At 34.3% G+C, this 18505-nt stretch overlaps 1 protein-coding gene and 1 pseudogene across 1 annotated transcript; one reads left to right on the top strand and one right to left on the bottom strand.

Annotated features, from left to right (window-relative positions):
- The window catches only part of LOC149194882 (ABC transporter B family member 15-like), a 41416-nt pseudogene extending 23114 nt beyond the window's left edge, over positions 1-18302 (bottom strand).
- On the top strand, positions 14982-16259 carry LOC149194883 (serine carboxypeptidase-like). The gene is made up of 4 exons (XM_089407955.1): positions 14982-15074; positions 15216-15474; positions 15639-15772; positions 15859-16259. The coding sequence occupies exons 2-4, from the start codon at positions 15363-15365 to the stop codon at positions 16006-16008; spliced, it is 396 nt and encodes a 131-aa protein (XP_089264081.1). The 5' UTR covers positions 14982-15074; positions 15216-15362; the 3' UTR covers positions 16009-16259.
- Positions 18303-18505: the final 203 nt, after the last annotated feature.

Genomic DNA, 18505 nt, shown 5'->3' on the forward strand with positions numbered 1-18505 from the left:
TCAACATTATAAAACATATAAAATATGTATCAATTTGTACCAAGCAAATCTACTTGAAAGGATCATAACCTATAAGCTCGACCATGAAGTCTTACTCCAATAACGTCAAGATAATTAAACAAGTGACCTTTTAATAGAAAAGGTTTTTTAACAATGGGAACTCAACTAACTAGGTTGACCCTTAAGACTATGTATTTGTACCATTCACTTTGAAATTTGAGAAAAATAATTTTAAATTTATAAAATTACTAGCATTATAAATGAAATATTTATAATAAACTCATTTTTTCATTAAAATAAAACTTTTATTAACTTAAAATTAAAAAATTTGTATTACCAAACTCTTCCAACAAAAAACAAACAAACAAAAAATATCAGAAATAATAGTACTCAAGGTGTAAAGAAGCAATAAATGTAAAAGACACTCATACCGATGAGAACACAGTTAACAATATAATATCAATGGATTTTATGGTTAAAGACTTACGTAATTACATTAGCGTAAGTTTTTGCGCTGTAGGTTCTAGATAGAGCCACATTCCGCGGAGGGGGTCTTATGCCTCCCATCCTACCCTACCTTTTCAGTTTCAAGAACAAATCTCTTTCTTCCGGAGCATTCCACGCATTCCAATAGTGAGCCTGCACATTCCGCGGAGGGGGTCTTATGCCTCCCATCCTACCCTGCCTTTTAAGTTTCAAGAACAAATCTCTTTCTTCCGGAGCATTCTGCGCATTCCAATAGTGAGAAGACTTCGGAGGGATCGAATCCCATTACCACACTCCAATAGCGCGCAGACTTCAGAGGGATCGAATCCCATTACCTCAGTTCAAGGTAAGAATTCTTTGAATCAAAATTATCCTCCACTTCCTTGTCGGAGCTTGATTCTATTTCTCCTTTCGGCCTGGGTTTTAATGCTCTGAAAATTTACAGGTGTGCTCTGTTTTTTTGATATTTTGATATATGTCCCTGTATAGGTTTGGTGTATAAATCGGTGACCTTCTTTGCCAATATGTTTTATATCCTAGGCATTTTGTTCAAGTAAATCCTGTATTTGGTGTGTCAGTCCCTACTGCTTCCCAGTATGCATAGGGTATCTAGGTTTTCGCCTTGTCTTTGCTACAGCTTTCAAAATCTCTTGGATGTTGCTGATTGTAAATGTAATTTTACAAGCTCTAGGGTTTTTAGTGAGGTTTTATGGTTTTGGTGGTAATTTTGTAGAATAATGTTTACAAGCTCTAGGGTTTTTAGTGAGGGTTTATGGTTTTGGTGGTAATTTTGGAGAATAATGTTTATATCCTATAGAGCATTATTAACACCTTTGATTTGGCTTTAGCTGATGTTTGTTTTGTGCTCGTTTTGTATTTTTCAAAAACAGAAACTTGATAGTTAAGACCACCCGCCTACCTAGGGTTCGAATCAGGGATCTTGGATGAGGATAAATCTAAATGATCAACGAACACCCGCATACCATGGGATTCGAATCCACACCCTACGATGCTTTTTTTGAATTTTTCCCAAACTAGAAATTGATTGATAGACAACAACACCCGCCTAGCGTGGGGTTTGAACCCACTACACGAGATGATTGTTGTCTGTTAAACTTAGCGATGGTTGTTTAGTATTTTTCCAAAACAGGGGCTTGAGAATAATAAATCCCGACGGTTCTAACAAACAGGAGCTCAGAGAATAAGAAATCCAGAGACAGAAATATTTCATTTCAAAATATGCATTAAATGAACACAACACGCCAAACGTAGGGTTCGAACCCACGACTACAAGATTAGGAACCTTGGGCTTTAACTACTGAGCTAGATGGGTTACTCCTTTTGACTTCCCACTTAAATCAAACTCCAGAATTATTACCTTCAATGAATTTAGGTTAAATTCAACACAAGTAGTTTACTATTAATAATTCCACGTTGTGGACATGCTCTTGAATTGCAGTAACATCAACTTTCAGTTTGTTCTCGGTTTTGAGTGACAGGCATAACAAAAATCTGTTATCACCACTGTCAAGTGAAATTATAAATAGTAGAAGAGAACTTAATTTCTTCAGGTTCCATCCTCCAAAAACATAACACAGGAATGAACTTTACAATCTTGTTGACCTTAACTTTCTTACTTGTTAAACAATTACAATGTTTTTCCCATTTAATGGTAATGGTTTTTAAAAGAAAATGATCATGTTGTCTCACAATTATTTGATAGTAGGCTCTACCTGCAAAATGGAGAGTGTACTTAATAAAGTATGGACTATCTTCAGCCATAAACGATGACTAGGGTCTTTGAAAAAATTTGCTATAACCGACAACCTTTCCATTTGTTTCTGTGGTACATTTATCCATTGTGTACCGTCCTGTCCAAATGAATTGAAAAATACAAATTGAAACACCTAATACAAATTCCATTGAAAATAAATCCTTTGGCTTCGAGATGGTCTTCATTTGATGTTTTTTTGTTTGCAGTTAAGATCCACCAGGATCACTAAACAATCCAATTCAGATGTCCATGAATGCAGCAATTTATTCCTATAGCATAAGCAATGATCCTAACTAGTGTCCACAAACTTTTCTTTGCAGATTTCTATTACATTATTCTATACAAAATGGCAGACCAGGTATTTATGTTGCTTTTGGTATTTGTATTATTTATGTTGTTGATTTAGTTAGAGGTTGGATTTGTTTTTAGAAATAACTTTAAAATGATACTTCAAAAGTTTGTTTGTGACTAGTTAAATGCTTGTTGGAACACTCTGATAAGCTTGCCTCAAAGTGTTGGACAGATCTTCAATGCTCACTCAACACATTGGTAGAGTTTTGTTCAGGGTTTTGTACCTAGTTCTCAATTTTTTTTCATATCTAATTCCTACAGAAGCACTAAACACTACCTTGAAACAACAAAAAAACAAAAGTACAAACAATCAAGTGATCAAAGAGCCAAAAAATGCATTGAAAAACTACATATTCATAGATTCACTCCCTATGTTTATTCATTGGTCATGTTCTCTTGAAAAATAAGTAATACCCAAGTTAAAAATTGCAGTCTTATTGTTTAAAAAACGTGGTGCATTTAGGGAAATAGCACATCGTCATCCGAATATTCAGATGAACAGGAAACAAGACCTACTCCAGGTACAGATGAATACTTCAATGAAATGATATATTGCAGTTGCAAAATGTGCCAAAATAGGAAACTAAAGAAGCGAAGGCTTGTTGGTATCCATAGATTGGAACATGGAGTTTATATAAAAGAGGTACATTATAAGTAACAAATTGTTATTCTTATAATAAATAAATATGCACATTATTTAATACATTATTATTGATCATTTCATTCGATTTTTTTATTTATGAAAAGCCGCTTCTAGTTCCCAATATTCGTGAAGAACCAATGGATGATATTGATAACATTGACTCTCAAGATGAAGGACAAGACACATTTATGGAAGAAGCCACTTCGCAGATAAATGAGGCTGGTGTCAATGAATTTATCCAAGACTTCTACACATCTTTTGAAGAAGTTGTTGATTCACCCCTAGCTCATTTGGCTAGGACACCTCTTTATGCAAATGCTGAATCTTCTATATTGGCGACACTTATGTTGTTGTTGAACTTGAAGGTTACACATGGACTGACAAACACATGCTTTACTGATATATTAAGGTTGGATTGATATTCCTATAAATTAATTCTCTAGATGTCTTAAAAGTTTTGAATATTGTGTATACTTATAAAAATCATTTGTTGCACTATGCAGACTTTTGGCAAACAAAATACTTCCAAAGGACAATAAGTTGCCTCATTCTCATAGAGAAGTATCTTCAATAATGAAAGACATTGGAATGGAGTACAAGACATATGATGCATGTCCAAATGACCATATATTGTACTATGGAAATAATGCAAATTTACAACAATGCCCAAAGTGTCACACAAATAGGTATCGTCAAGATCAATTATCCAAGAAGGTTCCTTATAAAGTATTACGACACATTCCACTAAAGCCAAGGTTTGAGAGAATGTTCAAATGCAAGGAGTTGGAAAAATATATGGATCATCATGCACAAGGGAGGAGCCAAGATGGTGTCATGCGTATGGTTGCGGATAGTAAATGTTGGAAAGATATTGAGGTAAAATGGCCACATTTCAAAAATGAGCCAAGGAATGCAAGAATTTCTCTAGCAATGGATGGCGTAAATCCTTTTGGAGATCTTAGAACAACATATTCTTTTTGGCCAATGTTAATTATAAACAACAATCTCCCCCCTTGGATGGCAATGAAAAAGGAACATGCAATGTTAACTCTTATCATACCAGGTACTAGAACATGTGAATGCAATGTTTTCTTGAAGATTATATAAAAATATTTCAATTCAGTTAATCCTAATAAATAACTCTTTGTTCACTTAGGGAAATATCAGGTAAAGGATATGGATGTATACATGGAGCCCCTCATTGATGAGCTTCGTGAATTATGGGATGGTGTAAATATGTTTGATGTATCAAGACCTATCAATGATAGAAACTTCCTATTTCATGTGATTCTTATCTGGACAATTCATGATGCCCCGGGGCTCTCTATTTGTTTTGGTAATATAATATAAATTACATTTATAATTATTATGTTCATTTTAGCATTTACTAAATATGGGTTCCAATCTTATTTTAGGACTACAAACAAAGGGGAAACATGGTTGTCCATCATGTGGGCCAAAATTGTTGCATAGGCAGTCAAGGGATCTCAATAAAGCTGTCTATGATGAGTATCGACAATTCTTACCACAAAATCATCGCTATCGAGTGCGTGATAAACATATGTTCAATGGAAAGGAAGTGGAAATGAGGAAGCCAATAAAGATGAACCCTGCTAGGTGGAAAGCGATGTATGAAAAAAAAAAAGGGACAGGCTTTCCCCTAGGAATGAAAAGACTCTCTATTTTCTACAAATTAGAATATTATGAGAGCTTGCCAATAGCCCACCTATTTGATACTATGCACATCGGGAAAAATGTGGCAGAGTGCTTGTGGAAACATCTAAATGGAAATAACATTGAAGCACAAATAAAGTTAAGAAAGGACCTTCGAGTTGCCAATATCATGCCGAACATGTGGTTGCACGAAGACAACTCATATGTTCATGCTCCATGGACATTTACATCAAATGAGAAAGAAAACATAATTTCTACTATGAAAAGCATAAGATTTCCTTCTGGCTTTGGTGCAACATTAAAAAACTTATTCACAAGAGATGGATCAGAGTTCTCAGGCCTAAAAACACATGATTGGCACAATTGGATAAAGGTAACATTGTCACATGTTATATTTGTTGGAAACTTAATTATAAAATTGTATATCCTAGTGATAATATCAGTTCATGCATATTTGAACATGTTTATTTGTTAATAGACATGCTAGTATAGTGATGAAATTAGTTCATGCATATTTGAACATGGTTATTTGTTAATGGTCATGCAGTATGTGTTGCCTGCAGCAATACCAAGTACTTTTGACCACACTGTCACTTTGACTATTTACAAATTATGTAAATATCTGAGGTATTTTTCAATCCATCATGCATACTCTTCCATTACTCTTATCATTTGAAGTGCAACATTGATTATGCCTTTATATGAGTTTCTACTTTTGGTTTACAAGAAATAACAAGTCTTCATTGTAATACTTGTAGGTGGGTCTCATCTAAAGAGATACATCAGGATGACTTGAAGTATTGGAAGAGGAATGTTTCACTTTTGATGTGTGATATTCAAATGTGCTTCCCTCCAAGCTTCTTTAATTCTCAAGAACACTACCTTGTACACCTAGTAGAAGAGATTGAACAGTGTGGTCCTATTCATATTTGAACAATGTGGCTCGTGGAGAGATATATGAAGGTCTTGAAACAATTTGTGAGGCAAAAGGCTCGACCAGAAGGGTCCATAGTTGAGGGGTACATGGTTTTATAGGCCATGGTTCATTTGAGTGAGTACTTACCTCAATTGCATCTTGAAGCTCCGCAATTATGGAATTATAACCAATCTCAATCATTTGAAGGAGAAAAATTAGAGGGAGAAGGGACTTCAAATAGGATAAAAGGTATAAAAAAATGTTAGGAGTTATTTGTATCTTAAGTTTTATTTTACATGGCCTTAAATAATTATTAATTCATTGAACGAAATTTTTTTCATTGTAGATGCAAAGGAGTGGGAGGCATTACATTTGTATGTTGCATACAATTCTGACTTTATGTTGGAATGGATGGAGAAGTACGCGGAAAAAAAAGAAATTAGAAGATGAAAATGCATGGGCCAATATATATAATAGACATGGTCAAAACACTACTCGAGCATTGCCTGCAAGCCATAAAAGAAAGTGGCCAGAGAGATGCTCGTGGAATTGGCTAAAGGCCAATATTGAACATGAGGCAACAAAAGGGAATAATAGAGTAACACAACAACAATTGAATTTCATTAAAGGATCCATAAATGGGGAGGTGATATATATTAATATATTGCATATATTTAATAAATTTTTTGTTAGATTTCATATCCTTGAATCTAATTAGTTGATATTTATATGAATTTAGGTAAGATATTACAAAGGAATGTGGAATTTTGGTCATCATTTTCACGTCAGAAAAGTTGATGAAAAGGGAAAAACTTATGATTGTGGAGTTTCAGCATCATTTGAGGTGGAATGTAGTTCACATGCAAATGATAGACAACCAATCACAAGAATACTTCGCTACTATGGAGTGTTGGAGGACATTATTGAGCTTGATTTTATGTCTTTCAAGAAAGTTATTTTTCATGTTGAATGGTACAATCTTATTGAAGTGGGAGAAGAAAAAACTATCTTGCTCCATGATAATGGATTCCACATGATCAATACATCTAGGTTTGAAGCCACTTCTGAACCTTATGTGTTTCCAAGTCAATGTGACCAAAATTTTCTCATTCCAAATTTAGAACAACCTGGTTGGTCATTTGTGATTGATTATGATCCAAGAGGACGAAGAGTAACATTTGTTCAAGATGTAGAGGACCATGATTTACTTGAAGATGCAGAAGTTCCCCCTGAAGACATAGATGGCCAAGATGGAGATGATGAAGAATTTATTGTCAATGATGCATATCACCAAGATGAAGACCAAGATGAGTTTATTGAAGTTTTTGAAGGACATGAGCAACCACATGGGCATCAAATCCATGAAGATGATGAATTCATTGATTTTAATTTACCTGTAGTTGAAGGTGATGAAGACTATGAAAATGATGGTATTAATTTATTTGTGGATTTAGGGTCTATTAATGATGGGGTATATATGCCATCAGATGAGGAGATTTCATCCGAGAATGACATTTTATGATCACTATGTATACTTTAAGATAGTTTTAAGGATTCACTACAATATAATTTTTCTTTACAAGTTAGACATATGAGTTTTTAATTGTAATGAACATTAAGTAATTTGAATGTTTAATGTTTTACTTGTGAGGATGACATTTTTCGATCACTATGTTTACTTTAAGATGGTTATAAGGATTCACTGCAATATAATTTTTCTTTACAAGTTAAGTATTGAGTTTTTAATTGTAATGAACATCAAGTAATTTGAATGTTTAAGGTTTTACTTGAAAGACATATATATTTGGTGTTACCGATTCTATTTTCTTATCGGTTTTTTGATTAAAGTTTTCTTATTTTTACCTGTGTCTTAATTCGAAACTGAGGCTTCTTCTTGGCTGCCACGAAATGGATTTTGTTTGAGTGAATTATTTACCTAATCAACTACAAGGAAAATATTCTCATTGGACCTAATAGACACAGGACTCAAGACACAGATAGGAATAAAACACATAATAACATAATATCATAAAAATAAGAATGGGGGATTCAATGATATTCACTACTTCTATGGAAATATTCTAATGATATTTCCATAAAAGTAGTGAATATAATTGAATCCCCCATTCTTATTTTTATGTTATTATGTGTTTTCTTAAGAATGTACCCATGGGTGTTACTGATGCTACTATGGGGGACTCAATGATATTCACTACTTTTATGGAAATGTTAACAAATGCACGAGGGCAGGACGCTGCTATGATGATGCATGAGGTAAGCTTGAATATTGTCTTTTATATGTTCAATTATGTTATATTCCTTATCTAATTTATGTCTGTGGAATGCAGGCAATCGCTAAAGTCATTCCAACCCCTATAACACCTTATAATACATCTAAGGTAATGATAGTGGTAAAACTTGATCAATATTTTTGTGCATTTAGTTAACTTATTTCACTATATATATTTATTAATATTTGTGTTTTTACTAAGCGTGCATTTTGTTGGCATGCAGGATTCATTTATGCCCCTCAATACAACCAATGTTGGCATGCAGGGATCATTAATGTCCCATATACATCTAATGTTATGCAAAATGTAAGATTCAACCATTTATTTGTGTGAGTTTGATTATGTTATTTGTTGAGAAATCTAGGGCATATATTTAATAAAGTTTTTGCACAACGACTCCATGATTTATGAGGTGTTACGAAGAGCTACATCATTCCTTCAAATGGATCACCCCATCCATTTTTTTCTTCTTGGAAATACAATACTATTTTAACAAGTAACCCAAGCAATATATTATTCCAAAACATGATGTCAAGTTACTTTTCTAGGGTTTTTATGTAATCAAGAGGCCTTTTTAGGGTTTCTTAAATTCAAACCTTAGATCATACTCTTTTCCCTTTATGTCATTCTAGAGTTTATCCCATGCCATAGAAATCAAATCATATGGAACAAATACTTAAGATTAAGGTTTCTAAATACTAGGGTATTTCTTAAAATATAAACCCATAAATTCAACCCTACTACATCTTATGATGGATCCTTTAAAAGAAAATTATTATACATACCTCATGGACACCTATCTGTACTGATTAGTATTTAGTAAACAACACATGGTAAACAGCAGAGGCCCCTTCATAAAAACCACTTACAGCCAATACTCCCCTCCGCTAACAGCTTGTGGTTTCAACATATAGCTGTTACAACTCAAGGAGGACAGGAAGTTGTAAATCCATGTGGTCAACCAGAAATAGCCCAACTTATTCATCGTGATCCTAAAAGGTGTGCAAGTGTTTAGCTAATCCGACATCAAGATGTTGACAACCGTAAGGTTGGAGGGCCATTGTTGCTCAAATTCATCAATGTAGATATGTTGATGAGGGTATGACCATAGCTTACTTATATTGAAGCATGTGAAGGGATTCAAGGGAGAAATGGTGACCAAATCTTCCATAATGTTGGGTCTTGAAGAATCTGATAAAGAGATAAAGCAAACAATGAATGACACATGTGCTGTGGGTGTTGATATCCTTACAATGGAACAATATTTGCAGCCCATGGCTTTCAAAGAACGAAATTTGTTTAGTATTTTTGATATAGGCTCTGGAAAAACAATGGCATATCCTTTACCTGCTATTGTTCATGTTAATATGCAACCTTATCTATCTTCAGATTCTGAACCCTGAATGCGAGCATTCTTACATTCATAGTCGTTGCATTATTATTTGCGGAAGATTACGCACACCTTTCATGAAGAGAAGATTATGGTGCTATTACTATTGAGGAAGCTAACTCCACGACAATCTCCTGATTGTTTTGATTCACATCGCTGATTCTTTGGGTGATAGTCAACAATTTGGACGAATTTCCTGGCGATAGATTAGAATCTGGATAAATATGATGCCAAAAAGAAACTATTTTGAGCACATTGTAGCTAAACTCCAATTCATGTGTAAATCACACTAGTTCTGGATCGAGGATTGTGAAAGCAGGTTTACTATGGAATAGTTTCTGGTGTTGAATCATTAGGCCTCAAAAGATACAGGCCTGTAATATTGGTTAAGAGGTGCCTCAATTTCCACTATTCTGGACCTGTAGCACTCAAAGGAAGACATAGATCATGCCAAGAATATTCTGGCCAATAACACTGGACGGGTGAGGAAAATCGCACAATTATAAACTTGTAATGTCAATAGAGAAGGGGTTAAAATATGTAGAGTGCCCCAATCTAGATCCACTGCATCTATTCAACTACCACAGCTTTATCACACAGGCTACTCAAAAGAAGATCTCAAGTAAGTCTTCTAGTTCTCAAGGCACCATGCTTTTAATGAGTTTAACCTTCCAAAGGATACTTACTCCTAAATATCTTAGGAATTTCCATGTATTATGCAATCTGTAGATTATATATCCAAAACCTAGTGGACCTGCTACAACACTAATTTACTGGCAACCTGTCTGAAATTGTATATAATTCTACATATGGGAAAGATTGACAAATGTGCACATCAAACTGTCTGGGGTGTGTGCACATTTAGTTAACCCTGTGCATTGTTAAGGAATAACATTTGATTTACTTGTTCCAGGGAATGTGCAAACTTCATGGTTGACTTCCACTTAAGTGCAGGAAGAAATGAGCTGAGATATGTTCATGAGAAGTATCAGATCCATGTCATGGCTATGTTTCTTTTTTATGCCTTGCCAACTTACCCAATGATGACAGTTGCACCACCAGCAATGTCGTTGTCATTTGTATTAGTGATAACATCAACTCAAGTGCACAAGAAGGGGGATTAGAAAGACCTAGCCAACTTAATCCTGTGGTTACTTCTGCATACTATGTTTTAATCTAGTTATTCTCGTTCTATTATTCATTTCATGCAAGTGAGAAAGAAACTGGTTTCTTGTGGGGTATTTCTCAGATAGATGTAGGACTATATAGATAGCGTGCAGAGACCAATTGGAAATAAGCTAATGGTCTGCTGCTTTGCCAAGGGTGGGGTTCATGGAATACTACACCAACCAAGAGATTTGCTAATAGGTCTCTGGATTGATGTGATAGTCTCTCCCTCACTTCAGTACTAAAATTATTTGGTGGTGTTCATGCGTTTTCTGGGTTCCCTGGCTTCTGATCGTTGTCTTTGTGATGCCTTCTTAAATGCAAACGTACTAAATCACAGTGCTGCATTCCTATTTGCAAACGTTCACATTAATATGGAAAACCTGCTAAATCACAGTGACGTATCCCTATTTGAAGGAGAAGCAAAGAAGTTGCGGGATTGAGTGGAACCTTGTGCTAAAAACAGTCATCCCCTGTTGTTTAGGACCATTTTTCCTAGCAATTCAGCAGTTGTGGGTAACAATTTTCCTAGTTTACTACATCAATAGATGGAAGCCACACCATGGGACCATAGCCTAACAAGTGTAGATCCATAATGTGATAGAATAAGGCAATAGAAAATTCAACTGAACCACAATGGAAAAGGCTTCATTGATACGAGTCACCTCGTTTCAAATTGGATAGCATATATTTTGAGGATGCATAGCCCAAAGTTCAAAGATTGTGTTTCAATTTTAGACAAGTATCTCTGATTTGAATTTTAGACAAATAACTCTGATCAAAAAGTTTACTAGTACTTGCTTTTATACCACTTCGGAGATTAAACTTTTGAGAATGCACAATTAGTTGAAACTTGAGATAGAAACCGAGCATGCACATATTTAACATCATGTTTGAGTTCAAGTACATAACCTTTATCAGGGAAATTTTTGGATGGACTAGAAGAATAAGGGCCATTTGTTATTGATTCTCCTTATATTCATCGAAAATCAGTGATTCCTTACAGTAGCTCCTAATTATAGGAAATTTATATAACGTTGCCTTAAATTATTTGGCCAGAACTTTTGTGATCTGTAATTTCATTCTCTATAAAATGGCTCTAAAAACTAAGTTGATTCAGAAGAAGCTGAGTTTTGGCATACTATAATGTAGATCACATCCTGCCTTAAAAATTTCAAATTACTTCAATTTATTTTTCCACAAAATACATATTGAAGCTAAACCTTTCTTGATTTCTAGTTTCATTCTGTGTAAAATGGTTCTAGGATGAGAAACTCCGTTAATCCAGAAGAAGTTCATTTGATGCAAATCTCTAACATAAGTCACAATTTGCTTTAAACAATTTCAAATTATTTCAATTTATTTTTCCACAAACTCATGATCAAAATTAGCTTACAATAGTATGAAATGGCCTTTTAAGAGATTACTAGCATTTGTTATATATAATTTTGCAATAAAATGTCTGAGCATTCAGGTTATCTGTAAATTTCAGATATCAGCGAGAAGAAGCAAGAATTGAAGCTTGGATAAATCTCCAGACTGCTAAAGCTGAAGCTGAAACCAAAAAACTTGAGGTATGGGAGTGTGCCTATAAATACTTGTAAACATTTTCGAATATTTGCAGAATTTTGGTTCTTTACAGCATTTAGAAAAATTCCATTGGACAGTTTATTCAAAGTTTCTTCTGGCATGTTTTGTTGTATGTTACTGAGGAAAAAAGGTTACGTTGTATGCTGGTGTTTTCCTTTTCCTTTTTGTTTTGGAAAATTCCATATATGTTACTAACAAATGAATTTATTAGAAAAGCAATTATATATAAGCCCTACAACGAGGAAGAGGGCTAGCATATGTATGTGTAAGTCCCCTGCCTACTGTAAGCGGGAGACTTAGGATATCTGTACATTAGCCCCCTGACTGCTGTAATCAAGAGGGATAGCATATCTCTGTTGACTATACATGAAGACTATCTACACCTCTAAAAATTACTGATAATGGATTTGTAATTTGACATTTATTTTATTGCAGAATTGCTATCTTGGCAAACTATTTAGGCATCTCTCTTTAACTTCTGAGTAGGATATATTTTCAACAATGTTGATTTTATTGTCTAGAGTAGCACATTGTATAGTCCAGGTGGTTTGGGGATGTGTAATGTTGTGTTCGAAGAAAAATAAATAAATTAACATAGATCCATTTTAACAATTTCTAATATATCACGTGTCAAGATGATGAAAAACCTCAAGTTGCAAATTTGAAGTGCTTGCACCTTCAAACAAAAATGAACTTTGTAGAATTTTTTTATGGTTTAAGAATCAAGATGAATCTAAGCTACTGAAATCAATTTGATGGATTCAGATCTCTGATCTCTATGGCTTTGGTGGTTTCTTCCCTAGGGTCTAAATAAAATTATTGGTTCTTCCAAAGATGGAAAATTATGGTTTCGCTTAAAGCCTATACACTAACAAAATCATTGGGTTTGATGGAAAACTACAGAGCTAACACAAGTGATAATTGGGATTGATATTCAACACAGATCCTTTTTAACCTTAGATTTATTAAGCAGGAAGTACGATTTTCATTAATTTTTTAGGTTGTAAAGCATCTAAGTTCTCAATTTTTAATGTATCCATCTTATGAATAAGGAATCAGGATCTTAGTGTGCTAGCACCCAAAAAAGTTGTGTTTTGGTTTTTTTATATTTATTTAAATTAATTGTAATTTCATTATTTCTTTGACAAATTTACAAATTTACATTCTTCACATGCGTTTTTGACTTTTCTAAATTTACAAATTAATGCCAGAGACGTTGTATCTCACTGTGAACATCATTGACAGATACCTTTCTATTCAGAGTATTGCAAGGAAGAATTTGCCATTACTTGCTATCGTTGCAATGTTTATAGCTAGTAAATATGAAGAATTTTGTCCTCCACATGTAGGATGACTTGCTGACATCTGTAAGAAAGGATGTGTTTATATCTAATTAAAAGAACACTTTGTTGGCTGTATAAAAGTACATACACCAGCAATATCTACTCCTACAGAAGATTACGCTTTATGCTGGAATCAGCACACAAAAATTATATTATAATAGGTAACACAATATTGATAAGAGCTGGTTTATACTTGGCTACAGGTCAATGACTTCATCCGCATCTTCCCAAATGAATGCACGTCAGAATAGATAGTGGCCATGGTAATTAGCTCTAACTGATAATTCTTTGTCATTGATTGCAACATAGTCTCCAAACATTCAGATTGACTAATCAATTGATAATAACTCTTAGCAGGAGTCTATGATATTAAAGCAACTGAACTTCAAGCTTACAGTTCCCACTCAGCCATATGTATTCCTCCTCAGGTTTCTAAAGGCAGCTAATTCCAACAAAGTGGTAAAGTTTTGAATGACACCACTTTTTATATTGTTGAAAGCAGCCTGTGTGGCATTGATCAAATCTACTTTCGAAAATGCCTCATAAAATCTAGCATTCATGTTTTAAATTACTTTTCTTTATTGTATTCCTAATAATACCCTGTTGTACTGACAAGTCGTACTATCTATTATTCAGATGGAAAATCTAGCATTCTTCTTGGTTGAACTGTGTTTGCTTCAGTACATAATGAGCAAGTACAATCCATAAAATTTGTGTTAAGGGCTTTGAACACTTAGCCGCTATGGAAGGCTTGTTTGTTGATGTGGTTTTTGAAATATTCAATGTATTTTTTAAGTTGTTTGTGCAATCGTTTTCCATAACAGTAGTGAAGGCTTATCTGGATCTCAAAATATTGTGCATAGGTGATGCTTTTCCCTCCTCTAGTTAGTTCATTCTTGTTTATTGTGTGTTTTTACAAACATTTTGCAGTATGGTCCACTTTTTATCATTTTTGATAATATATCTCATGTATTTGATGCTTGTAGGCCTTTAATCCGTAAAAAACAGCCCAAAAATCTCTGAAATAGACACCTATAAATATAAACTAGTCATCAAATTTCAAGGAACATTTTTTCATGGGGCTAAAATCCTATTAAAATTTGGAACTAAATGCATATTTTCATATTTATGAGATGTATACTTTGTTTACTGAACTAGATTTGTATGTGTTCATATTGAAATCTTGTTACTATGTTTTAAATTGTGAGAAGCTTGATGGCTAAATGTTGTTTTCTTTATGATCCTTAGTTACCATTTGTGAAGTGTTTTAAGTAACTAGTTATGGCTGATCTTATGCTGGATCCTTTATCGAAGGTTCTTAATGTAGGTTCTGATTATAGCCGGTGTGATAACTTGCCAGGTACCAAAGGGATTGTCACATGATTTGCATCATACTTGGTGTGCACCTCAATTTTCAATTCCATTATGGCATTAGCTGGGAATATCAATGTAAGACTTAAATTCTAAATACTGGGCAACCAGACATTATGTTTATTTTATCAGCATTTTGTATCTTAAAATGTAGTTTGTCATCTTTGTTTTATATATCTTACGATATTAGTTTTCATTATTTTGTTTTATATTTTGCAGTACTATGATGTTCGGAAGGAGTGCAATGGTGGCCTGTGCTATGATTTTTCAAATATGGAGAATTACTTAAACTAGGGTTCTGTTAGCGATGCCCTGGGGGTTGGCAGCCAAAAATTTGTCTCCTGTAGCCCCTTGGTTTATGAAGCTATGCTTACTGACTGGATGCGGAATATGGAAGTTGGCATTCCTACACTCTTGGAGGATGGTGTTAAGTTGCTAGTTTATGCAGGAGAATATGATCTCATTTGCAATTGGTTAGGTAATGATATTGTATACATATAACATATTGTTTTTGTTTTGGACAATGACTTTATGATTTAGGTGTTATGTCTATTATTAAATTATTTGCAGTTGTGTTTTTCAGGCTTGTCAGTCTAATCTTCAAAATTGAAAAGTTAATTGTTCAAATTATGTGTCTTTCAGGCAATTCAAGATGGGTGAATTCCATGGATTGGTCTGGAAGTGAGAATTTCAAGAAGGCACCTACAAAATCCTTCCTTGTAGACGATAAGGAAGTAGGTTTAATAACCAGTTATGGACCACTCAGTTTTCTCAAGGTAAAAGGCACTCGATGATCATCTTTGATTTCGTTGTACAAGTAGATAATTTCTTCCTTACGAAATCTTCTATTTTGCTGCACCAGGTTCATGATGCAGGTCATATGGTCCCAATGGATCAGCCGAAATCAGCCTTGGAGATGTTAAAACGCTGGACACAAGGAAGTATTACTGACGACAATTCTCAAATTTTAAAGACAGTGACGAAGATGCCAGAGAAGAATTTCGAGAGTTAGTTATCTGCTTAACTAGGAGAATTGCTCTCTTCACCTAGATTAATGTAAATATTTCTAGATTTGCAGTAGTGTGCATTCCCAAAGATGTGTATTTTCTGATTTGGCAAAATAATTGTGCTTTGGGACCATCAGTCTTGCTAACTTGTGTCAAATCTTTTTATGGCCACTTTTTAACTGTATAGAAATAGTGCTTCTTATTGCTTACCAAGCCTTGTGGAATTATGATTATACATGGTGTTAAAGTTATATTCAAGAACATGATTAGTATATCCTGTGTTCTTATTCCAGCATGTTCTAATGTCCTAATGGATGAAAGAAATTGTAAATTGGATGAAAGAAATTGTAAATTCAACAAAAATATTTGGTTGAGGGAGTCTCGGGGAATTCAAAGCATGATGCTCTTAGCCTACATTCAATTTTATTGACAATGACATGAAAACATTTATGTTGTTTGCAATAATACAACGGATGCCAGTATTGTCTACTTATATTTGAATTGGAGGCTATGTGGTTTGGCTTTGTTTCACTTCTCGTTCGTTCTATTATTTTATTGTTGAATATGCATGTTTCCTCTTTTTGCCTCTTATCCCTCTATAAGCCTCTTGGACATTAAGTGCTTGGCATAGCAAGATATGTCCATAAAGCGCATGGACTATCTACGGTCCATCAATGCTTGCTGCTACTGCTGTCTACACTACTCGATGCACTTTGAGGAAGGATCCATGTTGGAACAAAACACTTACCCTTCATACAGGCTACTCTGAAGCAGACCTGAAGTAAGCCTTACAATTTTTAAAGCATCATGCTTTTAGTGATTTTACCCTTATAAAGAAATCCTACTCCTGGACATTTTAGATTTCTTCATCAATTACAGGCAGGCATTGTTGATCAGCTACGGCCAGAACATTGTGTCTTGATCAATTATATGTTGGAACTCAGCTACTAACACCCTGTCTGAATTGAATCTTTATCTAATACTAACGCGCATACTAAGCGTCTGGGGGCGTACGCACATTTTGTTAACTCTGTATTGTGTGGAAGATTCCTACTTATTATCTTACGAAACTGTTCCAGGTGAGAACGATACGGGCCAGCAGACATTCAAAATGATTTTATTTATTTTTTTTTTAAATAATTTTTTATATTGTCTCTAGAGAGACAATAGTTTGAATTATGGACATTTATTTTTTTTTAAATAATTTTTTATATTGTCTCTAGAGAGACAATAGTTTGAATTATGGACATTTATCTTTTTTTAAATAATTTTTTATATTGTCTCTAGAGAGCCAATAGTTTGAATTATGGACATTTATTTTTTTGAAAATAATTTTTTATATTGCCTCTAGAGAGACAACAGTTTGAATTATGGAATTGTCTCTAAAAAGACAAAATGTAATTGTCTCTAAAGAGACACAAATGAAATTTTCTCGACAAATCAAATTGTCTTTATAGAGACAATAATAATATGTGTTCTATATTGTCTTTATAGGGACAAATTTTTGAGACATTATATTTTGAGACACCCGCTTAGAGACAATATTTAAGACAATATTTGAGTTTCTTTTTGTCTTAAATTAAGGTAATTGACTCAAATATTGTCTTAAAACCCCCTAGATGTAGTAGTGTGTATGACGAGGATGTCATTGTAAACACGGTTAACTATGTCAGCAACATGCGTGCCTCTGGTGTCAAAAAATCCAACGTCCTGCCTAAGAACAGCTTTCAAATACTTTCTGCGCAGCACAGATAACCGTCTTTCTCCGATCCGTGTCCAGCAGTAACCCTCTGAAACGCAAGGCCAATGTTCAATATATTATTCTAACCTTAAACCCTATCACACAATATTATGTCATCCTAGAAAATTGAACTGTACAAACTCTTTGAGAGTATTGTAGACATCACCTAAAAACGCTGCAAGCGATACTCCAGCTGCCAAATACAGAAAAGGCAGTATTTGCTGCATCATGATCAGAACAGATTATTAAATTTGAACACAGATAACCCAAAGCTTACATATAAATAATCTGCAGATGTTTTACCTTGTTCGTTGTATTCAGGAAATAACCATGTTTCAGAGCTGGTGGATCAGATCCGAGACTATTTATTAATCTACTCAAGATAATCAAGACTCCAGCGCCGGCTAGGGATCCGTCAGCAATTGAACCCAAGGTGCCTAACACCATCATGAAAACATCTGCACAATCCGCATATTTGAAAATCTTCAATAATGACAAGCAGCTGCCTGTAGAATTCCCTGAACTTCCTTCCTGGTGGGTATTAACACGGCCAGCCATCAGGGCAACGACAGGCATTAGGGCAATAACCGTTTTTCGCAGATTGTTTCCCGGCAATGGTGTAATACATCATTCTTGAGAGATGTTATTTATAGATTCATTCCATGATTATTTACATGTATTAATCTTCCTTTTCGGTAAGTGCGATATGATTGTTGTTTCCTTTTGTAACACATCTTTTTTTAGAGATGTCATTGATAGTC

The sequence above is a fragment of the Pinus tabuliformis genome, chromosome 2_2 (genome assembly GCF_031772625.1).
Source record: "Pinus tabuliformis cultivar Carrire ecotype Pingquan chromosome 2_2, CPIR1, whole genome shotgun sequence".
Taxonomy (NCBI): domain Eukaryota; kingdom Viridiplantae; phylum Streptophyta; class Pinopsida; order Pinales; family Pinaceae; genus Pinus; species Pinus tabuliformis.

Excerpts from the sequence above, each read along its gene's own strand:
- LOC149194883 (XM_089407955.1), top strand. The coding sequence starts at position 15,363 with ATGCTTACTGACTGGATGCGGAATATGGAAGTTGGCATTCCTACACTC. Across the intron at positions 15,475-15,638 it reads TCTCATTTGCAATTGGTTAG|GCAATTCAAGATGGGTGAAT; the intron begins GTAATGATATTG and ends TGTGTCTTTCAG. Across the intron at positions 15,773-15,858 it reads GACCACTCAGTTTTCTCAAG|GTTCATGATGCAGGTCATAT; the intron begins GTAAAAGGCACT and ends TTGCTGCACCAG.